At 34.3% G+C, this 18,178-nt stretch overlaps 2 protein-coding genes across 3 annotated transcripts; both read left to right on the plus strand.

Moving 5' to 3' along the window:
• Nucleotides 1–1,746: 1,746 nt before the first annotated feature.
• Nucleotides 1,747–5,640, plus strand: LOC147398877 (bidirectional sugar transporter SWEET6a-like). Its single transcript, XM_086448213.1, has 6 exons — nt 1,747–1,870; nt 2,259–2,295; nt 2,996–3,212; nt 4,521–4,682; nt 4,818–4,937; nt 5,346–5,640. Exons 1-6 carry the CDS (start codon nt 1,828–1,830, stop codon nt 5,487–5,489), a joined length of 723 nt encoding a protein of 240 aa, XP_086304339.1. The 5' UTR covers nt 1,747–1,827; the 3' UTR covers nt 5,490–5,640.
• Nucleotides 5,641–6,913: 1,273 nt separating this feature from the next.
• Nucleotides 6,914–10,691, plus strand: LOC147398878 (peptidyl-prolyl cis-trans isomerase, chloroplastic-like). 2 transcript variants are annotated; one of them, XM_086448212.1, is made up of 7 exons: nt 6,914–7,212; nt 7,312–7,602; nt 7,998–8,197; nt 9,195–9,430; nt 9,838–9,980; nt 10,051–10,122; nt 10,209–10,375. In XM_086448212.1, the coding sequence occupies exons 1-7, from the start codon at nt 7,033–7,035 to the stop codon at nt 10,224–10,226; spliced, it is 1,140 nt and encodes a 379-aa protein (XP_086304338.1). In that variant the 5' UTR covers nt 6,914–7,032; the 3' UTR covers nt 10,227–10,375. The 2 variants fall into 2 exon arrangements, with proteins under 2 accessions (XP_086304338.1, XP_086304337.1); XM_086448211.1 differs by having other exon boundaries at nt 6,915–7,212; nt 10,213–10,691.
• The last annotated feature ends 7,487 nt before the right edge of the window (nt 10,692–18,178 follow it).

Here is an 18,178-nt window from a genome sequence, read left to right on the forward strand (position 1 = left end):
TTTTTTTTCTAATAATACCTCTCTTTGTTTTGTCTTTTAGTACAAAGACAAGGACATGTTAATATTTTACACAATAAATACATTTATTATGTTGGCATTGATTGCTAATGTATTTACTACAAAAAAAAAAATTTAATTTAAAATACTTAAATGCTCATAATATTTATTGTGTAAAAATCAATACATCATGTTTTTTTCATTAAAAGACAAATGAAGATGAGGTATTATTGAGAAAAAAGTTTTGGACAATGCTAATGTCCTAATATGATTTTGGACATTAGTATTCCCCTATATATAATATAAGTGGAATGTTGATGTCCAATATTTCAAGGAGACGTTAGCATTCTCCACCACATTTTTTTTTTCAATAACATCCATGTCCATTTTATATTTTAAGAAAATAAACAAGGTTTATGTTGGTCTTTTAAATAATAAATACATTTATTACGTTATTAATAAATGCATTTATTATCTTGGCATTGATTGTAAAAGCATTTAAAATACCTTTGCATTTATTATCTTGGCATTGATTGTAAAAGTATTTAAAATACCTTAGCATTTATTATGTAAAATAGTAAATAACAAACATTTATTATGAAAAAGACTAATATACTTTTGTCTTTTGTACTAAAAGATAAAATGAACAAGGGTGTTATTGAAAAAAAAAATGAGATGAAAAATACTAACATCCCGGAAAAATAAGATGAAAAATACTTTTGTCTTGGACTTTAACATTTTCCATAATATAATTATATATTTTATCGGATCGAGTCTCATAGATATGATAAATTGAGAATCGATTTGATAAAATATTAGATCAAAACCTAATTGAATTGAATCCTTTTGGGAATTCAAATCCTCGATCTAGACCTGAAGTAATTGAATCGGAATGGATTGGATTTGGGGAGTGATCCGATTTACTTGGATTCCATCTTCTTTTTTCTCATTTAATACCTTTAGGAGGGCGAGGATAAGTGATAATTCGAAAAACCAAGGGCAATAAAGTAAGATGCATTAACCATCCGACTTCAGTCCAACTGTGTTTAATTACTGTTCTAAAATTTGTTCCATTAGGAAAGATCTAGTCTCAAACGACCTTTGTTACACACCCTCAAACATACGGGTGAGATGGGAAAATATTCCTATAGATTCCCACAAACGAATCTCCATGAATATCTATTAGTCTCTAAAAAATTTTGTGCTTTTTCCCATCCATAACAGCTGTAGGTTTGACACCGCGCGTCAAATATTTGTTGGAGTTAAGAAATTGTCCTCTCCTTATTCCTTAAACGTTGTTTTGAACCATGTGCAATCACCGATATTTGTTTAAAGACATATATGGAAAGAGGAAAGCTAAGGTGTTCAGCACTAATACCCGTCACGCTTGACAAGATTAACCTCAACTCAATTGATTGGGTACCATGGACCCCACAAATACTTGATTCATTTCATTCTTGACTTACACATCAAAATCCGATAGATAGGTCATTATCAGCCATAGATCTTAGCATCGTTCATCAAGGGATTTAGTGATTGACTCATTTGTACTCAAATCAAGTGGCGGAGAATCACCAATCAAGATTTGAATCTGAAAGGAGAAAGAGTGAGAGAAGGTTGGGCAGCTTTACTGTGCATTTGGTTGCCGCCAAATATAATCCCGGATAAACTTGAATTAAATCTCCACTCTGCTCAAGAATCCAAAATACATTCTTCCTTATAAAGACAAACCTCTTCTTCCTTCAAATACTCAGTTCTTCCAACTTTGCTCACTTCATCTCTCTCTCTCTCTCTCTCTCTCTCTCTCTCTCTCTCTGTGAAGTATCGAGGATGGTTAACACAGACACGGTTCGCAATATCGTCGGCATTATCGGTCTGAACTACAAAACCTAATTCAGTCTTTGTTTTGGTTTTGGGGTGATTTTTTTGGTCTGTAAAGATAGATTTGAATTTTTTTTTATTTGATTTACAATCCGATAGATTTCTTGACCTAAAAGCATGGAATTTTTAGTGTTTTTTTATTGATTGATTTGTTTTTTTTTTTTTTTTTGGGGGGGGGAAGTAAATATGATTTCTTGATCGATTTGTTTTCTTGCTTTCTCTTACTTTCTTTACTATTGATCGATCGCTTTTGTTTGTTTATTTTTACTGATACAAGAGGCTTTTTGATGATTTTTGTGGTTTTTTTTTCATCTTTTTTTATAGTTTTCAAATCTCTCTTTTTATATTTCGTAATTTTCATTCGAGATTCTCTTTTGCAGGAAACATCATATCCTTCGGCTTGTTTGCGTCGCCTGCGTGAGCTCTCTCTCTCTCTCTCTCTCTCTCTCTCTCTCTTGTCTTAATGATCTGTTAGTGATCTTGAAATAAGAGCAAGGTTATATCCGTCATCTTCTGAAGTTCTACTTCATTTTAACTTGAACGCTTCTTTGTTGCAACCAAAAAGCTGAAAATTTGATTCTAAAATACAAGATGTGTGTAGTCTAAGCCTCAACTCTCAACAGTTCTAAGGATTTGATCGTAATTATATTAAAATAGCTAGGTTATATATGTCATCAAATCAGACTCTCCAATCTCCCTCATTTATTCTAAATAAATAAGATGTTTTATTTTTATTTTATAAATATAAATAAATAAATAAAGAAGAATCGTGATAATCTGAGTATCCCACGTGCCAAACTCAATCGACTAGTGTGACGTGATAAGTTTGGGAACCGTAGATCTGCGCTCCTCGGGATACATGACTGCACTCCCGCATAAAAAATTGTATCCGGAGAGAACCGTGTATCCCGAGGAATGCAGATCTAAAGTAGAAATATTGATGAATCCTTGAGTTCAACTGCCAAATGTTTTGGACTGTACGAACTACGAAGTCTCAATTCGGTTATATTCGTCGAGATACGTGGCAGCTCAAACTTTTGAGCTTCCTCGCGGTCGAATTGTATCTGGAGGATCTCTTGATAAGTTCTGAATCTGATATGATGTGATTATATTTCAGGCCCACATTTTACACAATTATTAAGAGAGGTGCAGTTGAAGATTTCTCACCGAACCCGTACCTTGCAACTATACTGAACTGTGCGTTGTGGGTCTTCTATGGTCTCCCAATCGTCCATCCACACAGTATTTTAGTCGTTACAATCAACGGTGTGGGATTGGTTATAGAGACAATCTATATCTTAACGTATGTGAGATACGCTACAAAGAAACAGAGAGTACGTAACTTATATTACTTCCCTAATTACGTTCATTCGATTATTTGATTGATGTTGTTGAAAACTTGTTAGAAGACGCTTTTCATATGTTGATGGTGACGATGCTTTGTTCTACTTATAAATCACCATTTTTGCCTTTTTAGATCTCAACAAAAAAACCAATTCACTCTTTGTTACTAGTTGCTTTCGTTATTGACCCAACGGGGTAAAATAGTAATTATATAATTTCTCGGGTGTATGTAGCGAATCACCTGGTTTTGGATGAAAACCGGTATTATTGAATTTTATTAAGGTTGTTATTGGATTGGATCAGACCCGAAATCCGATCTGATAACTTCTGATCTGCATCGTGGATTTGGATTCCGATAAGGATACAATCATTTTAGGTTCCAATCAGATAACCTGTCGGATCGGTTTTGGATCAACCATATCCTAATCTGATAGGGATCCGAGAAAGTATAAATCATATGATATATTAAGTGTATTTTGATTTTGTATATCAAATTGAGTTTAATTCGATCCAAAATCAATCAGATTGTTATTGGATCAGGTTGGATCTTAATATTGAGATGAAAACCCAATCTGACGATATTCTGATTCAATTAGATTCAGAAATTGGTATTGGACTGGGTCCTACCTGATATATGATCAAGCCAATCAGATACCGGATTTGGGTCGAGGTCCTGGAATCCAAAAGAGACCAATGGGTTGATTGACCATCGCTTGTAGGATTGGATTGGGTATCCAATAAGATGATTGATCCATATTATGGCAAAGAATAGTGGGGTCCTCACGGTATTCACTATTTTTTTTTTTTTTTTAGACCCGTTTATATTTCTTGTTATCTTTAATTCTTGTAAAATATTATGAATCCATTTTTAATGTTTATGGATAAAAAAGAAAGATAATTGATATAAGGGGAGAGATATGCAATAAGTATCCAATGTGAGACTAAACTTAACATGCCCCTAACATGTGGGCCAGAAAGCAAGTAGAGATATGATCTAGGTGATGTAAAGGAAAAAAATGCCCGTTCTGATACCATGATAAATTGGGGGGTCCAACTCAAAATCAATTAGCAATGAGTGGAGTGGCCAGGGAGCTTATAAGGAGAAGAAAGACAGGCAATGAGTGTTTGATGTGAGACTAAATTCAACAATCATGACTTTAAAACTCATCAAAGACCGAGATGACATGGACCATCCGATTCCATTTAATGGAAATAGTCATCCATTATTCGCTCTTATTATAGTTTAAAGTTACCAAATGTTCTTATTTTTTTACTTACATTTAATTTTTTACTTTCAGGTATGGGTATTCAAAGTTTTATATGTCGAAGTAGTGTTCTTCGCCCTGGTTGTTGGTCTTACTCTTGGTCTTCTCCACACTCATGAGAGGAGATCTTTAGTTGTTGGTATTCTGTGTGTCATCTTCAACATTTGCATGTATGGAATGCCCCTAGACATAACGGTATATAATTTCGTCCCTACTGTTCTATTATTGGAATAGAATGTGTATTTTCTTTTTCTTCTTCTTTTGTTTGGTTTGTCGACAATGTTACATTTAAAATCATATTGTGTTATGTTTTTTATGGGCCTTGTACAGAGATTGGTTATCAAAACAAAGAGCGTGGAGTATATGCCCTTCTATCTTTTACTTGCTAACTTCCTCAATGGAGCCATTTGGGTTGCTTATGCTCTCCTCCGTTTCGATCTCTTCATCACCGTAAGTGTGTTGCCTGCCTCCTAACCCCTTAGATATATTGAAATCATCTTATATCATAATGGTGTGGAAAGTTAAGCTCTCTTATCTTTTGGGATTATAACATACCATTACACTCTAATCCAACCATGGGCCGCAATATCCCTTTCTTGAGATTCCTATTTTTGATTGATTGGTGGTATGGAACAAATTCAAGAGATAACGGTTTAAGTTTCGGTACCATATTGCCTAGGTGCTTTTGGTGTGTTGGTTAGGTTTTTATTATAAACCCTTAGGTTGCAGAATGCCGCATGTTTGCCTCCTTGTGATGTTGGCTCGGGGAATGTCTCACTTTTCTCAACCTAGGTATTAATTTACGTGTTATTAGTCTTCTTTCAAAATAATGACTGACAATTAATCTGCATTATGTAGATTAGTAACGGTTCGGGAACAATTCTTGGTGCAATACAGCTTATAGTATATGCAACCTACTACAAATCGACCCCGAAAAAAGCCAAGAAGCAACCTGAAGTTCAGCTCTCGATGCCTGATGGGAAAATTAGACCTGCTGTTTGATCACATGAAGCTGATAGATATAGAGATCGTCTTTAGTATTTTTTTCTCCGTGAGTCTTCTGAGAAAGGAAGTCTGGCATTTATGTTACTTGCTTTCCAATAAGTTCTGTTAAGAAGGATACTCACCTTGTTATTAATGCAAGTATTTGAGATGAACTTGAGCCAACAACCTTAATTTTTTTTTTATGGGAATCTGGGTGCTAGGTAGACCCCCACCAGCATAAAAGATAAAAAAGATTACAACCTTACACAGGAGTGACCACTCGCATTGTCCCTCATGATACCAGTGAAGCTCACCAAGGATAGATCTCGGGGAAAATTCATCTTCTTGAAGTGTTCAAGGAAGATAAGCATGTCTATATTATACAGAAAACTAAAAGAAACCTCATCAAACAAAGGATTATGCCTCCTAATTTTACTAATATGGGACTTCTTACATGTCAACGCAGAATTGCCAATTGAGAATCCGAAACCACCCTAATTACTTTGCAACACAATTAATGTCCAGCGACAAGCCTTTCTTAATTGCTTCTAACTTGTGGAAGATAACTGATCTACCCATCAAACACACTCCATAAGCAACCACGTTTCCATTAGCACCCCTAACCACATCCTTGACTCTTGAGGTTTCCTTTAAATGAGTCATTGGAGTTAACTTGGAGGGATCATAATAAGTTCAATAAGTTGCATTGCAAGATGTGTTAACCAATTAAGCTTGCGGTCCAAGTCCAAGATAACCAATTCTTGTACCCAATCCCATTTTGAGTGTATTTGTCACATTTTTTGTTCTCACTCGCACATCAATTTATGCAATGGGATCGTGACGAGTCGACTGGTTGGCCCGATGAGTCAATGAGCTAGGGAGAAAAAAAAGCTAGTTGGTGATCTTAATAGTGTTTGTGTGGTGAAGCCAAATTATAGAGAAGAAAGTGAATTTGGATTACTTTTCAATTTGAGTTGTGTTGGGATGACACAAAGAGAGACACAAGGGTGACAAAAACTCATGCTATCGTGCACATTACCGTAGATGCTCTTTCGCGAGATACGAGTAAAAAGCTTCTACGGTTATGTGTACGCCACTACATCATTTTTGTCACCTTTGTGTTTTCATTTGTGTCATTCCAACATTTTTCTTTCAGTTTTAATAGTGATTTAAATCTTTAGAACAAGACTTCGATGATCATGACAAGGATGATAATTCAAAGCCAAACCATGAATCATGATATTTAGTTGCTTGATTTTGGAGCATCTATCATCAAGTGCTTCAAATCTTAATAATTTTTTTCCTATAATATTATTCCAAGAAAATATTTTCTCAAATCCACTGGTCAAAGATTTCCAACTTTCAAATTTTGCCTAATTTGTTGTCGTAAAATTAAGGTATAAAATAGACACGTGGCATGACTTTATCCATAACCAAAGTCAACCAGTTAGTACTGACTGGCAACAATCTTCCATTTCCATGCTCTCTGCAACTCCAAAACCTTATTCCCTGAAACCCTAGTTCTCCTCTCTATCATCTTCTCAAAAAAGACCTAATTTACATGGAATCTCTTCTCTCCTTCCACTACTTCTCTTCTTTTGTTTCCTCGAATCGAAACCTCCCCACTATCTCAACAAAACGAATCTCCCTCGTTAATCATCAAACCTCTGCGTGGATTCATCGATCTGTTTCTCAATGTTCTTACCAAAATCCATCTCGATTCTCACCTAATCATAAAGAGGTAATCTTTTTATGTCAAAACCATCAATTTCTCTTTTGGTAGATTTAATTGATCGAGAATCATTGTTTTTTTATATGCTAAAATGGGTTTTTTTAGCAGAGAATTAGGTCATTTTCCTTTGAAAAATGCGCACTTTCTTTAGCGTTAGCGATCGGATTGGTTACTGGAGTGCCCACATTTGATTCGTCAGCTTACGCTTCTCCTGCTGATTCAGTCATTCCTGATCTCTCTGTGTTGATCTCTGGACCTCCAATTAAGGATCCTGGAGCATTGTTGAGGAACGCTTTGCCGATTAACAATAAAGCTATCAGGGAAGTACAGAGGCCACTCGAATCTATTACGGATAGTCTCAAAATTTCTGGGGTCAAGGCATTGGATTCTGTTGAGAGGGTTAGATACCCAACCTTTCAAATTCTTTATTAATTGGCTAATTTGGTTGGTTTTAGTTTGAAAATTTTGTGAATTTGCAGTATTTGAGAAATAATTTTATGTATTTGTTAATTCTAGAACGTTGAATTCTGTTGAGAGGGTAAGATACCCAATCTTTCACCTTCTTTATTAATTGATTAATTTGGTTGGTTTTAGTTTGAAAATTTAGTGAATTTGTAGTATTTGAGAAATAATTTTATGTAGTTGTGAATGTTAGAACGGTGGATTCTGTTGAGAGGGTAACATACCCAACCTTTCAAATTCTTTATTAATTGATTAATTTTGTTGGGTTTAGTTTGAAAATTTAGTGAATTTGTAATATTTGACGAACAATTTTATGTATTGGTGAATGTTAGAATGTGAGGCAAGCGTCTCGGGCCCTTAAGCAGGGGAGAACTTTGATTCTTTCGAGTATTGTGGAATCAAAGAAAGAACATGGGAAGGAATTTCTTGACAAGTTGGAGGATGGGATGGATGAGCTTCAAAAGATTGTGGTAGAAAAGAATAGGGATGCTGTAGGACCTAAACAGAAGGAACTCCTTCAATATGTTGGAGGGTAAGCCCTAAACATCGAGGTTCTCTAGATTTTTTATTTTTGTACCCATTATGTGCATTTGTGTGATTTATTTTGTGCTGCTTCTTACAATTTTTGTTCTTCTTGGTAGTTAATGGCATCATTGACCATAACATATGGGTGAACTTGTACATTGGTTCTCGAGATGTTATTTCCTAAATTCATTCATTTCTAATTTTATCTTTCCTAGTCTTTCCACTCATCCATCTCAACATCCTCATATTTGTTATATTCAATTTATTAACATGATGATTTTTGACAGCCTAACACTTAGCTTCATAAAACATGGCTGGTCTTGTGGCTTTTCGGAAATAAATACAGAAAGCAATGACAATTGATAAATATAACATGTAAGGGTGTAATGGCAATTTCATTTAAATTGGCTCAGCTTTTGAGAACAAGCAATTTTCAAAATAGGGTTAAAAAGGTAATTTTATATAGTTTATATAGTCGTCTTTTTTTTTAATATATAGCTGGAACTGTAATTTGAGAAAGTAGTTAGTCCGTTTTAGTAGATCTCTCTAAATTTTCCTTTTAATTTGATTGTTGTGCACCTATGGAAAAAAAAAATGATTGGTATCATTTGTCACATAGCACTCTAGAAGTGAACCAACACTTTAAACATCCAATTTTGATTTGAGCAACAATCTTCCGATATATCTCCATCCTCATGTATAATAGAACCCAATATACCATCCATCTCTGATGCTATATGTGTGGCATCCATTTAGTCCGAACTATCTTGACGGAGTTGCTTAGTGTTCCATGACCTCGGTGGAATAGATGGTTTTTTAAGTACGGTTTGTTGTAATGAGAACAATTTTTATATAAATATCTACTAAAAAAAAACAAGTTATTTTGCTCTCTTTTAAGTTTGGAGAGAGCTTGTAAAAAGTGAACCATGTTAAAAGAAACTACTCTCATATATACCTTTGTTATTACTGCAGCTGAGATCATCCTGGGCATTGGGTTTCTGCAGTGTTGAAGAGGATATGGTGGATGGTTTCCCTTATGAAGTGCCTGAAGTGTACAAAAACATGCCTCTTTTGAAGGGGAGGGCAACTGTGGATATGAAGGTTAAGGTGAAGGACAATCCTAACTTAGATGAGTGCGTATTTCATATAGTGTTAGATGGGTATAATGCCCCAGTTACTGCGGGGAACTTTGTTGATTTGGTCGAAAGGCACTTCTATGATGGCATGGAAATCCAAAGAGGTAACAAATTTGTAGTTGAAGTCCTTAGAATTGTCTTACTTGTTTGTGATGCTCATCATAATTACGAATATTTTTATGGGTTCTAATGGGAAAAAACTTTGAAGCGGCCATCCCGCTTCAAAATTTCGGTAGAATCCTCTCCTTTGGATTACACGTAGTGTCTCCATTTCCAAGGAGGTATCCCAAATATTAACCAAAAGTAGGGGTGTGAAATAAATAAAAAAAGTTATGTGTCATGTTACAAGGAGGGTTCCTCCAAAATTTTGAAGTGGCCTGACCGCTTCAAGGCCGGACTCAGTTCTAATGCTGATTACTAACTACACGCCATGTTGTCAAAGAAAATTGAGATATTTAGTTACCTAGCAACCTGGCTTAGAGATGCACTTGGAATTTTTTTTTTTTTTCAGCGGATGGCTTTGTGGTCCAAACTGGTGATCCTAAGGGTCCTGCTGAGGGTTTCATTGATCCTAGCACAGAAAGGCCTCGTACTATACCATTAGAAATCATGATCGATGGGAAGAAGTCACCTGTCTATGGTGAAACGTTGGAAGTAAGCTTCTGAACACCCGTCCTTCTCTCATTCTCTCTCTTATATTTATTTATTTTTATATTTATTTCAGGAGCTTGGCCAATACAAAGCTCAAACAAAGCTTCCTTTCAATGCATTTGGAACAATGGCCATGGCCAGGGAGGTGAGCATTTGACCTATAAGTTTGCCTAGCTTTTATAATCTGTGGTTGTTCAATAGCCCCAATGTTTGATTTTTTGTTTCCTCGAGACAGGAGTTCAAGGATAATTCTGCTTCAAGCCAGGTATTCTGGCTTTTGAAAGAAAGCGAACTGACTCCTAGCAATGCCAATATACTGGATGGACGGTATGCAGTGTTCGGGTATGTAACAGAAAATGAAGAAAATTTGGCTGATCTCAAGGTTGGAGATATTATACAGTCCATGCAAGTTGTTTCTGGGATTGATAATTTAGTCAATCCAACCTACAAGATTGCAGGCTAAACCTCACAGTAATCTCTATGGCTATCTCATGTCCCTCAATCTTTAGTTGTTGTGCAGTATGTGGTTTCTGTTTCTATTTTCCATCAGATCAATGAATCCAATAATTCTATAAATTTAGGTTTTGTGAGCATTCTTGAATTTAGTATTGTGAAGAGAACTTGAAAGTCTTAAATCTTAGTGGTGGAAGTGGACTCTTCATGTTGAACTTGTAAAATTATCTTTTTAATATCTATAAGAGCCCCGGTTGGATACACATGGAATAATATTTTTTTTTTTTACTTTTGAAAGTTAAAAAGTACGTTTGGATTTATTTTAGAAAATTACTTTTAAAAATAATTTTCTCTCAAAGTTACTTTTTTCCTAGTTATTTTGTACTTGTACTTTCTACTTTCTTTCCAAATGGGTTCAAAATAAAGATAACTGATATTGGCATCCCAATTTTTACTTGTTACACTCCAATTTCTTAAATTATTTGTGACATGCCAATTAAATATTAAAACACACTATTCAAACATTACAAAGATTTGACTCAAGTTATTAATCAATATTGTAATAATATTATAACACTCATTCAAATAATTTTAATAGTTGCTCCCTTGTTGGCCACCCATTAAAATTAATCTTATCTTGCCTTATTTGTGTGGTTGATGGGGTATTGCATATACTTTGGGGATTTAGGTGAGATATGGTGCTCTAAAAAGTCAATTGCCTTGTCTTGTTAATCAGGATTACGGGTTCAAACACCCCCATTATAAAAAATAAAATAAAATAAAATTTAGTAGTTGTTTACAATTAGGATTAGGCTCATATAAAATTATAAACTTAAAAATAGAAATCTAAAACAAAACAAAAAAATGGATTCTATTGGCATTCCAACTTTTACTTATTCTCAATCATTCATTTTTTTTAAATTCGTATGTAATAAGTAAAAGTTGGGTACCAATAGCAACTCTCAAAATAAAACACAATGATCATCCCCCTTCTCTCAATCTTTATCCCCTCACTAAAGAAAGATTGAGATTTATTCCTATCATGAATCTCAATGGTAATTTTTGATTTTATTGTCTTTTCTCCTCTCCCATTTTCAAAAATATCTCTCCAACTTTATTATCTTTCTTCTTCTATCTCATTTTCAAAAAAAAAAAAAACTCTTTCAATTTTATATATTACTTTTCCTTTTCTATCACCTTTTTAATAATACATATTCAACTTTATTATCTTTCATCTTCGGCCTCTTAAACCTTAAGTCCAAAGATGATACCCCCTAAACTCCTCCAACTTTACATATTTCTCTTCTTTTTTTCTTTCTCTTTTTCAATAATGCCCCTCAGTCTTTATTATCTCTCATCTTTTACCCCTTAAACCCAAATAGGATGTCTACACCGATAGGCAAGGGTGAGTTTATAAATATTGAAATGTGTTGATTTTGAGCGAACGATCTTCAAGGTGAAGAGATTGTCAGAACCAAAAAATAAATAAAATAAGCCCTAGGCTTATGTCCATGAGTCTTATAAGTGAGTGGATTTAGATAGTTTTTGAAAGAGTGTTGATTTTCTAACTCAACCTTTATGGATGAGCAATTGTGTATCCCGAGGGGAAAAAATCTATGGTTCTTACACATGCCACGTCAGTGAGTTTTTGAGTTAGTCAATCAGAGTTGAGTTAGAAAATCATTACATTTTTTGAAACTTTCTTTCTTTCTCTCATGGACAAAATATCTAGCAAGTTTCTAAATATTAAAATGTGTTGATTTTAAGTGATGGTCTTCAAGGTGAATAGATTGTCAAGTTTAAACATAGGGCTTAAAATCAGTCGGATTTTATTCGAAATTCGAGTAGTCCGAATCTAATTTTAACGGGTTTGGTTCATTCAAGTATATTTGAATTAAAATATGGGTCGGATATGGGTTGATGTCCCTTAACACGAATCGGATACAGGTCGGATACCGATTCGTCGATATATCTGCCTATATATGAATGATATATTATTTTATATGTTGTATATTATATTTTTATATTTTTTAATTTATTTTTCAACAACAAATAAGTGTTGGATGTAGTGGTCTCTCTTAAAAAAGGTAAAGGTCTTGAGTTCGAGTCATATTTAAGTCAATCCTGATATGGGTATTGTAGACACCCCAATTTGCACGAACCCATAGGAAGATCCAAATTTCCTCGAGTTGATCTCGATTTAGAACTGAAGCCTCTCAATGGACCCGCATTGCCACTTGGCATCATTTTTATGCATACATACATCATCTCATATCATTGCATGCCCATACCTTGTCCCTAATCCACTTTAAACCTATATTCATCACTCATACCCAAACCCAAGTCCATATCCCAAATCCAAAATCAAGTCCAACCTAAGCCCAAAACCCAAGGCCATTCTAAACCCAATTACCTAAATCCATTACCTATGCCCATCACCCAAACCCAAATCCAATTCCATATCCCAAACCCAAATCCAAGTCCATGTCCTAACCCAAAACCAAGTCCATCCTAAGCCCAAACCCAAGTCCACATCCATAACCCAAAACCAAGTCCATCCTAAGCCCAAATCCAAGTCCATATCCCAAACCCAAACCCAAGTCCATTCTCTCACCCCTTATATGATGACACATGTTGATACCTCATAAGCCCCCAATACCCAATGCATCATCTAATTGGAGGGTCAACTTTCCTTTTTGTGTAAACTCAATAATGCCCTTCTCAAAAGGTTTAGTCAAACCAAAAAGGTTGTTTGGTCTTTGGTAATAATCCATAAAGGTGAGGGAACTTCCCATTATGCCCTCAAAAGGTGGGAATCTTCAAGTACATACATGGAGTTCTCCCATTGGTCCATTTCAAAAATATACTTCTACCCTTGCTTTATGAGTTATTTACAAATGAACCAAAGTCTACTTTTTACCTACCACTCCACCTTTACACATGTCACTCCCCCATTCACCCTCCCAAAAGTACTTTTGTTCTCTCACCTCTATTTACCAAAAAATCAAGGATCAAAGCATGCTTTTAGGGTTTCTTCACAAATGTCATCTTTACCCCCATACAAATAAAAAATCCAAAAAGAAATAACATAAATCTCATGTCCATTTTCTTCATTTTTAGGGTTGGACCACTTTATCCCCAAAAGTCCTCCAAAAACTCTATAAATACCCTCATTTTCTATGAACAACTCATGCTCTCAAGCCCCCATCTCTCAACTTAAAACTCTACAAAAATTTCTACTCATTCTCTCATCTTCTAAACTTCAACTCAACCCTCAACCATCTCATTCATCTCTCAAGCCTACTCTTCAAGGTTCAAGTTCATCAAGGGACAAGGTGGGGTTTAATATGTAGATTTTATTTCAAAGCTTGCATATTCTTCTTCTAACCCTCTATTTTATGTTCTTTTTAGAAATCCTATAGGATGTGATGAATACCCTCTCCCATCCCCGGTAGATTGGACTAAGGTTCGATCGAAAGGATGGGGGTTGAAGCCCTTTTAACCTTAGTTCATGCATCATATTGTACACAATGTACACACTCACCTATGCATGGCAATGATGAAGAAATGTGTCACCCTCTTGATGGGGTGAAACACTAAGTTTCTAGTCATGCATACATGCATCAAAGTTGTGGCTTCAAGGGAACTTCATCATGGAGTCTCTCTAAGAGCTTAAACCAACATTCATTTCATAAATGCAATGTGACTACATGGATCATTCTCTTCCATAGAATGCCCCCTTAATGTCACTTTGAAATCAAAACCCTTTTGAAAAGGGAACATTTCACTTTAATGCACACACCACCCTTGTCATGCATTCTCATGCATTTTTAATATTTGTTTTCTCAAGTTTTTACAAAATAAAATGGCCAAGCAAGGTAACCACCTTTGGTGGAGAGGATGGGGTGCCTAACACCTTCCCCATTCTCTAACCGGACCTCCTTACCTAGATCTTAGGTAGACCGTGCCCTTTCCAACATATGAGAGTCACTACAATGCCATGAAAAATGGTTTTCAAAATGATTAATTCGGGTGCCCATTCACACCCATTTCTAAAAAAGAATGGTGGCGACTCCAAACAATGTAGTATTGAGGTTCATTGTGAACATTTCATGCCTACAGGTATGGATATACACATATCTGCTCTGAACTTGACCCATTTAAGCCCTATTTAGACCCCTTGTTCTCTCTTTCTTTCTCAAGACATCTGAGAAGTGAGTTTGTCACCTCCTCATAAATCCTTGTGAGGAAAAATAACCCATTCTGGAATTTCTAAATCATAATGGACAATGGTTCTCAAAATAAGGTTGTCTCGTGATCCCAACCATATACATAAAGTAGAGTTTGCCTTATTTACAGCACAAACATTCTCTTTGGGCCTAAGTGGGTAAAAGAAAAAAGATAATAAAATTAGAGTGATATTACTAGAGGGCATCTTCTTTGGGATTAAGTAGGTAAATGAATAAAGATACTAACAATTGAACCATATTATAGAGGCATCCCTTGTAAGATTAAAATGGTAAAAGAGGAAAGATAATAAAGTTGGATCCTCTTTGGGCTTAAGTGGGTAAAAGATGAAAGATAATAAAGTTGGAGTGATATTATTAGAGGGCATCTTCTTTGGGATTAAGTAGGTAAATGAATAAAGATACTAACATTTGAACCATATTATGAGGACATCCCTTTAAGATTAAAAGAGTAAAAGAGGAAATATAATAAAATTGGAATGATATTATCAGAGGGCATTCTCTTTGGGATTAAGAGAGTAAAATAGGAAAGATAATAAAGTTGAAGAGGTATTTTTGGGAAAAAAATGGAGAATTGGAAAGATAATAAAGTTGGAGTAATATTATTAGAGGGCATCTTCTTTGGAATTAAGTAAATGAATAAAGATACTAACATTTGAACCATATTATAGAGGCATCCCTTGTAAGATTAAAATGGTAAAAGAGGAAAGATAATAAAGTTGGAGTGATATTATTAGAGGGCATCTTCTTTGGGATTAAGTAGGTAAATGAATAAAGATACTAACATTTGAACCATATTATGAGAGCATCCCTTTAAGATTAGAATAGTAAAAAAGGAAAGAAAATAAAGTTGGAGCGATATTACTGGAGGGCATCCTCTCTAGGATTAAGGGAGTAAAATTAGGATTGTCAACGGATGCTTATTGGTTCGAATACAACAATATTCGAATTCGAATCCAACGGATGTTCTAAAAATCTATCTAAATTCGAATCTGATTATCCTTTCGGATATCAGATAATATTTGGTTAGAATTCGAATAATTTGAATATTAAAAAAAACATAATTTTTCCTTATCCAACTGATTTTTCATTATTAAAATAAATTTATTATATATTATACTACTTATATAATAAATAAATCAAATCAAATCAAATAATATATATATATATATTAGCTATATAAAAATTTAGTCAATTATATATTATTTCGAATCAAATATTATCAGATTTGAAATGTTAATATTCGAATCCATATCCGATAAGGATTTGAATATATAGAACGATCTTAATTTTCGACTATCCATTGACACCCCTAAGTAAAATAGGAAAGATAATAAAGTTGGAGTAGCATTTTTGAAAAAAAAAAATGAAGAATTGGAAATATAATAAAGTTGGAGGGGGTATTATTAAAAAAATGAAATAAAATGAAAGACAATATGTAGAGGTCAAAGGGAATTCTTGAAAATATGAGGTAGAAAGAAAAAGATAATAAAATTGAGGGTATTCTTGGAAAGGAGAAGAAGAGAGAAGACAATATGTAAAAAAATAAAATAAAATTCCTTAATATATTTTATTTATGGGGTATAAAGATTAAGAAAAACAAATACATCTCTCATCTCATCTATATGTTTGATGGATGACTTAATTCATTAATCAAAGTGGTGTAAGTTACATTCAATAACAGTTTGTCATTTAACCCCAAGGGATTGCCTAGTCGAGCTGGGCCTTGATTAGCTTCTCACGAAGAGTAGGTCAAGTCTTTGAAACCACATGAAAGTATGAATTTCTTGGGGCCACCCTCCAAGGTCCAGTCGACCATTGATCATCAACTCAATCTATTGCACATAGGACTTTCCAAGAGGGCGGTAAGTGTGACCACGAGATTAGTGGGGATACCCAAAATATCAAAAAAATAAAATAAAAATAAATATATATATATATATATATATATATATATATATAATATATATATATATATATATATATAAAGTTTGTCATTTGGCAATTGGTGGAGAATTGCTAAATCCGATATTTCGTGAGTTTATATTATTATTAAAATGCATTGATTCTAGTCAATTCAGTCCCATGAGTTGAATCCGACAAGCAAATCAAATACATATACTAATTTTATAAAATTATTAAAAACCTAGACTTGTATTGTTTTTTGGATTTTTTAAACTATAAAAATAAAAATGAGAATCAATAATTAAAATAATTGAGTCGGAGACTACATAACCAAGTTGTGCCTTTTCTTCTTCTTTCTTCTTTCTTCTTTTTTATTCACAAATTGCCAAAAACTTCAAAATCACCCAAGATACCGAATGACCACTCACGAATGAGGCTAGATATGAAAACAGAGATTTAAAACTATGCTTAGGAAAATGTGTTTTAAGGTGTTTGACAATCGAGTTTGAAGCCATCCACCTAAAGCATAACACATGTTCTTGGCAAAGACGAGGAGGTATCTCTAATTTTTGCCCAAAGCCCATAAATGTACCTCAAAAGTGCCTTCTAAGATGATGGTTTGGAGGAGGGCCATGTTTTGAACGACGTAATTTTAGGATTTTTTTCTTTCTTGAAAAAAAGGTTTATAATATAGAATCACGATTTATTAACAAAAGTCCGTGCTGAGACAACAAATCACTAGCATAAAGACCAAGGTCAAATTCATCACATGCCATTCATCCGTGCAAGTATTATATATCTTCAAGATCGAGATTTACTTTCTTTTTATACAATCTCCAACTTTCTTTATGTACACCAAGATAATTTACCCTAATATCGTTAGCTTACTTTGATTACTCTTAGTTACTACCGCTAGCTTTGGTTGGTGTGCTTTGTTTTCAGTGTTTCCAGTACATTACGCTTAGACAATTAAAAATATTTTCCTACAAATTTTTTTTTCGTCTAATTAATTACATTTTTTTTTATTTCGATACATGTGACGTAATGCTATTGATTCATCAGCTTAGCACATTTTTTATTTTTATTTTTATCAATAGCAAATATATCATCTATAATATATATTATAGATGATATATGGAGTTATAACATAAGGTCTCTAGTCTTAAAAAAATTACTAAATTCTCTTTAAAGGCTGTTTCCTTCTCACAGTTTACCCTGCCAACCCTTCCCTACCCTTAACAGGGCCCACCTATAAAATATTAAATACCTTTATAAAGCCTAATCAAGGAGATTCCATAACAAATAGTGGGCCCAAGTCTTAGTAGAAACGAACAATGCTAGAGTGACTACCGGGACAGCTGAAGTAGAGTTTGCTTATAACCATAGATGCTTTTTAATGGTATCTCGGGGAAAATCATATATGGTTCTAAGCAGACCTCCACGTCAGTGCAGTGTTGAATGCAGTATATTAGAAAGTCACTTTAGCATTTTTCTGAAAATAACACTACATGATTCACCCTCCAAAATCCCAAAACGCCAACACTCGTACAGTTTTCTACTATATAAAGCCAATTCACTTTCTCTGCATCTCTCTCC

The sequence above is a fragment of the Akebia trifoliata genome, chromosome 7 (genome assembly GCF_017979445.1).
Source record: "Akebia trifoliata isolate Shusen 1 chromosome 7, ASM1797944v1, whole genome shotgun sequence".
NCBI lineage: Eukaryota > Viridiplantae > Streptophyta > Magnoliopsida > Ranunculales > Lardizabalaceae > Akebia > Akebia trifoliata.

Coding starts and splice junctions, on each gene's coding strand:
- LOC147398877 (XM_086448213.1), top strand. CDS start 1,828: ATGGTTAACACAGACACGGTTCGCAATATCGTCGGCATTATCG. Junction 2,296..2,995: donor GGCTTGTTTGCGTCGCCTGC/GTGAGCTCTCTC, acceptor ATTATATTTCAG/GCCCACATTTTACACAATTA. Junction 3,213..4,520: donor ACGCTACAAAGAAACAGAGA/GTACGTAACTTA, acceptor TTTTACTTTCAG/GTATGGGTATTCAAAGTTTT.
- LOC147398878 (XM_086448211.1), top strand. CDS start 7,033: ATGGAATCTCTTCTCTCCTTCCACTACTTCTCTTCTTTTGTTTCCTCG. Junction 8,198..9,194: donor CTCCTTCAATATGTTGGAGG/GTAAGCCCTAAA, acceptor GGGTTTCTGCAG/TGTTGAAGAGGATATGGTGG. Junction 10,123..10,212: donor CAATGGCCATGGCCAGGGAG/GTGAGCATTTGA, acceptor TCCTCGAGACAG/GAGTTCAAGGATAATTCTGC.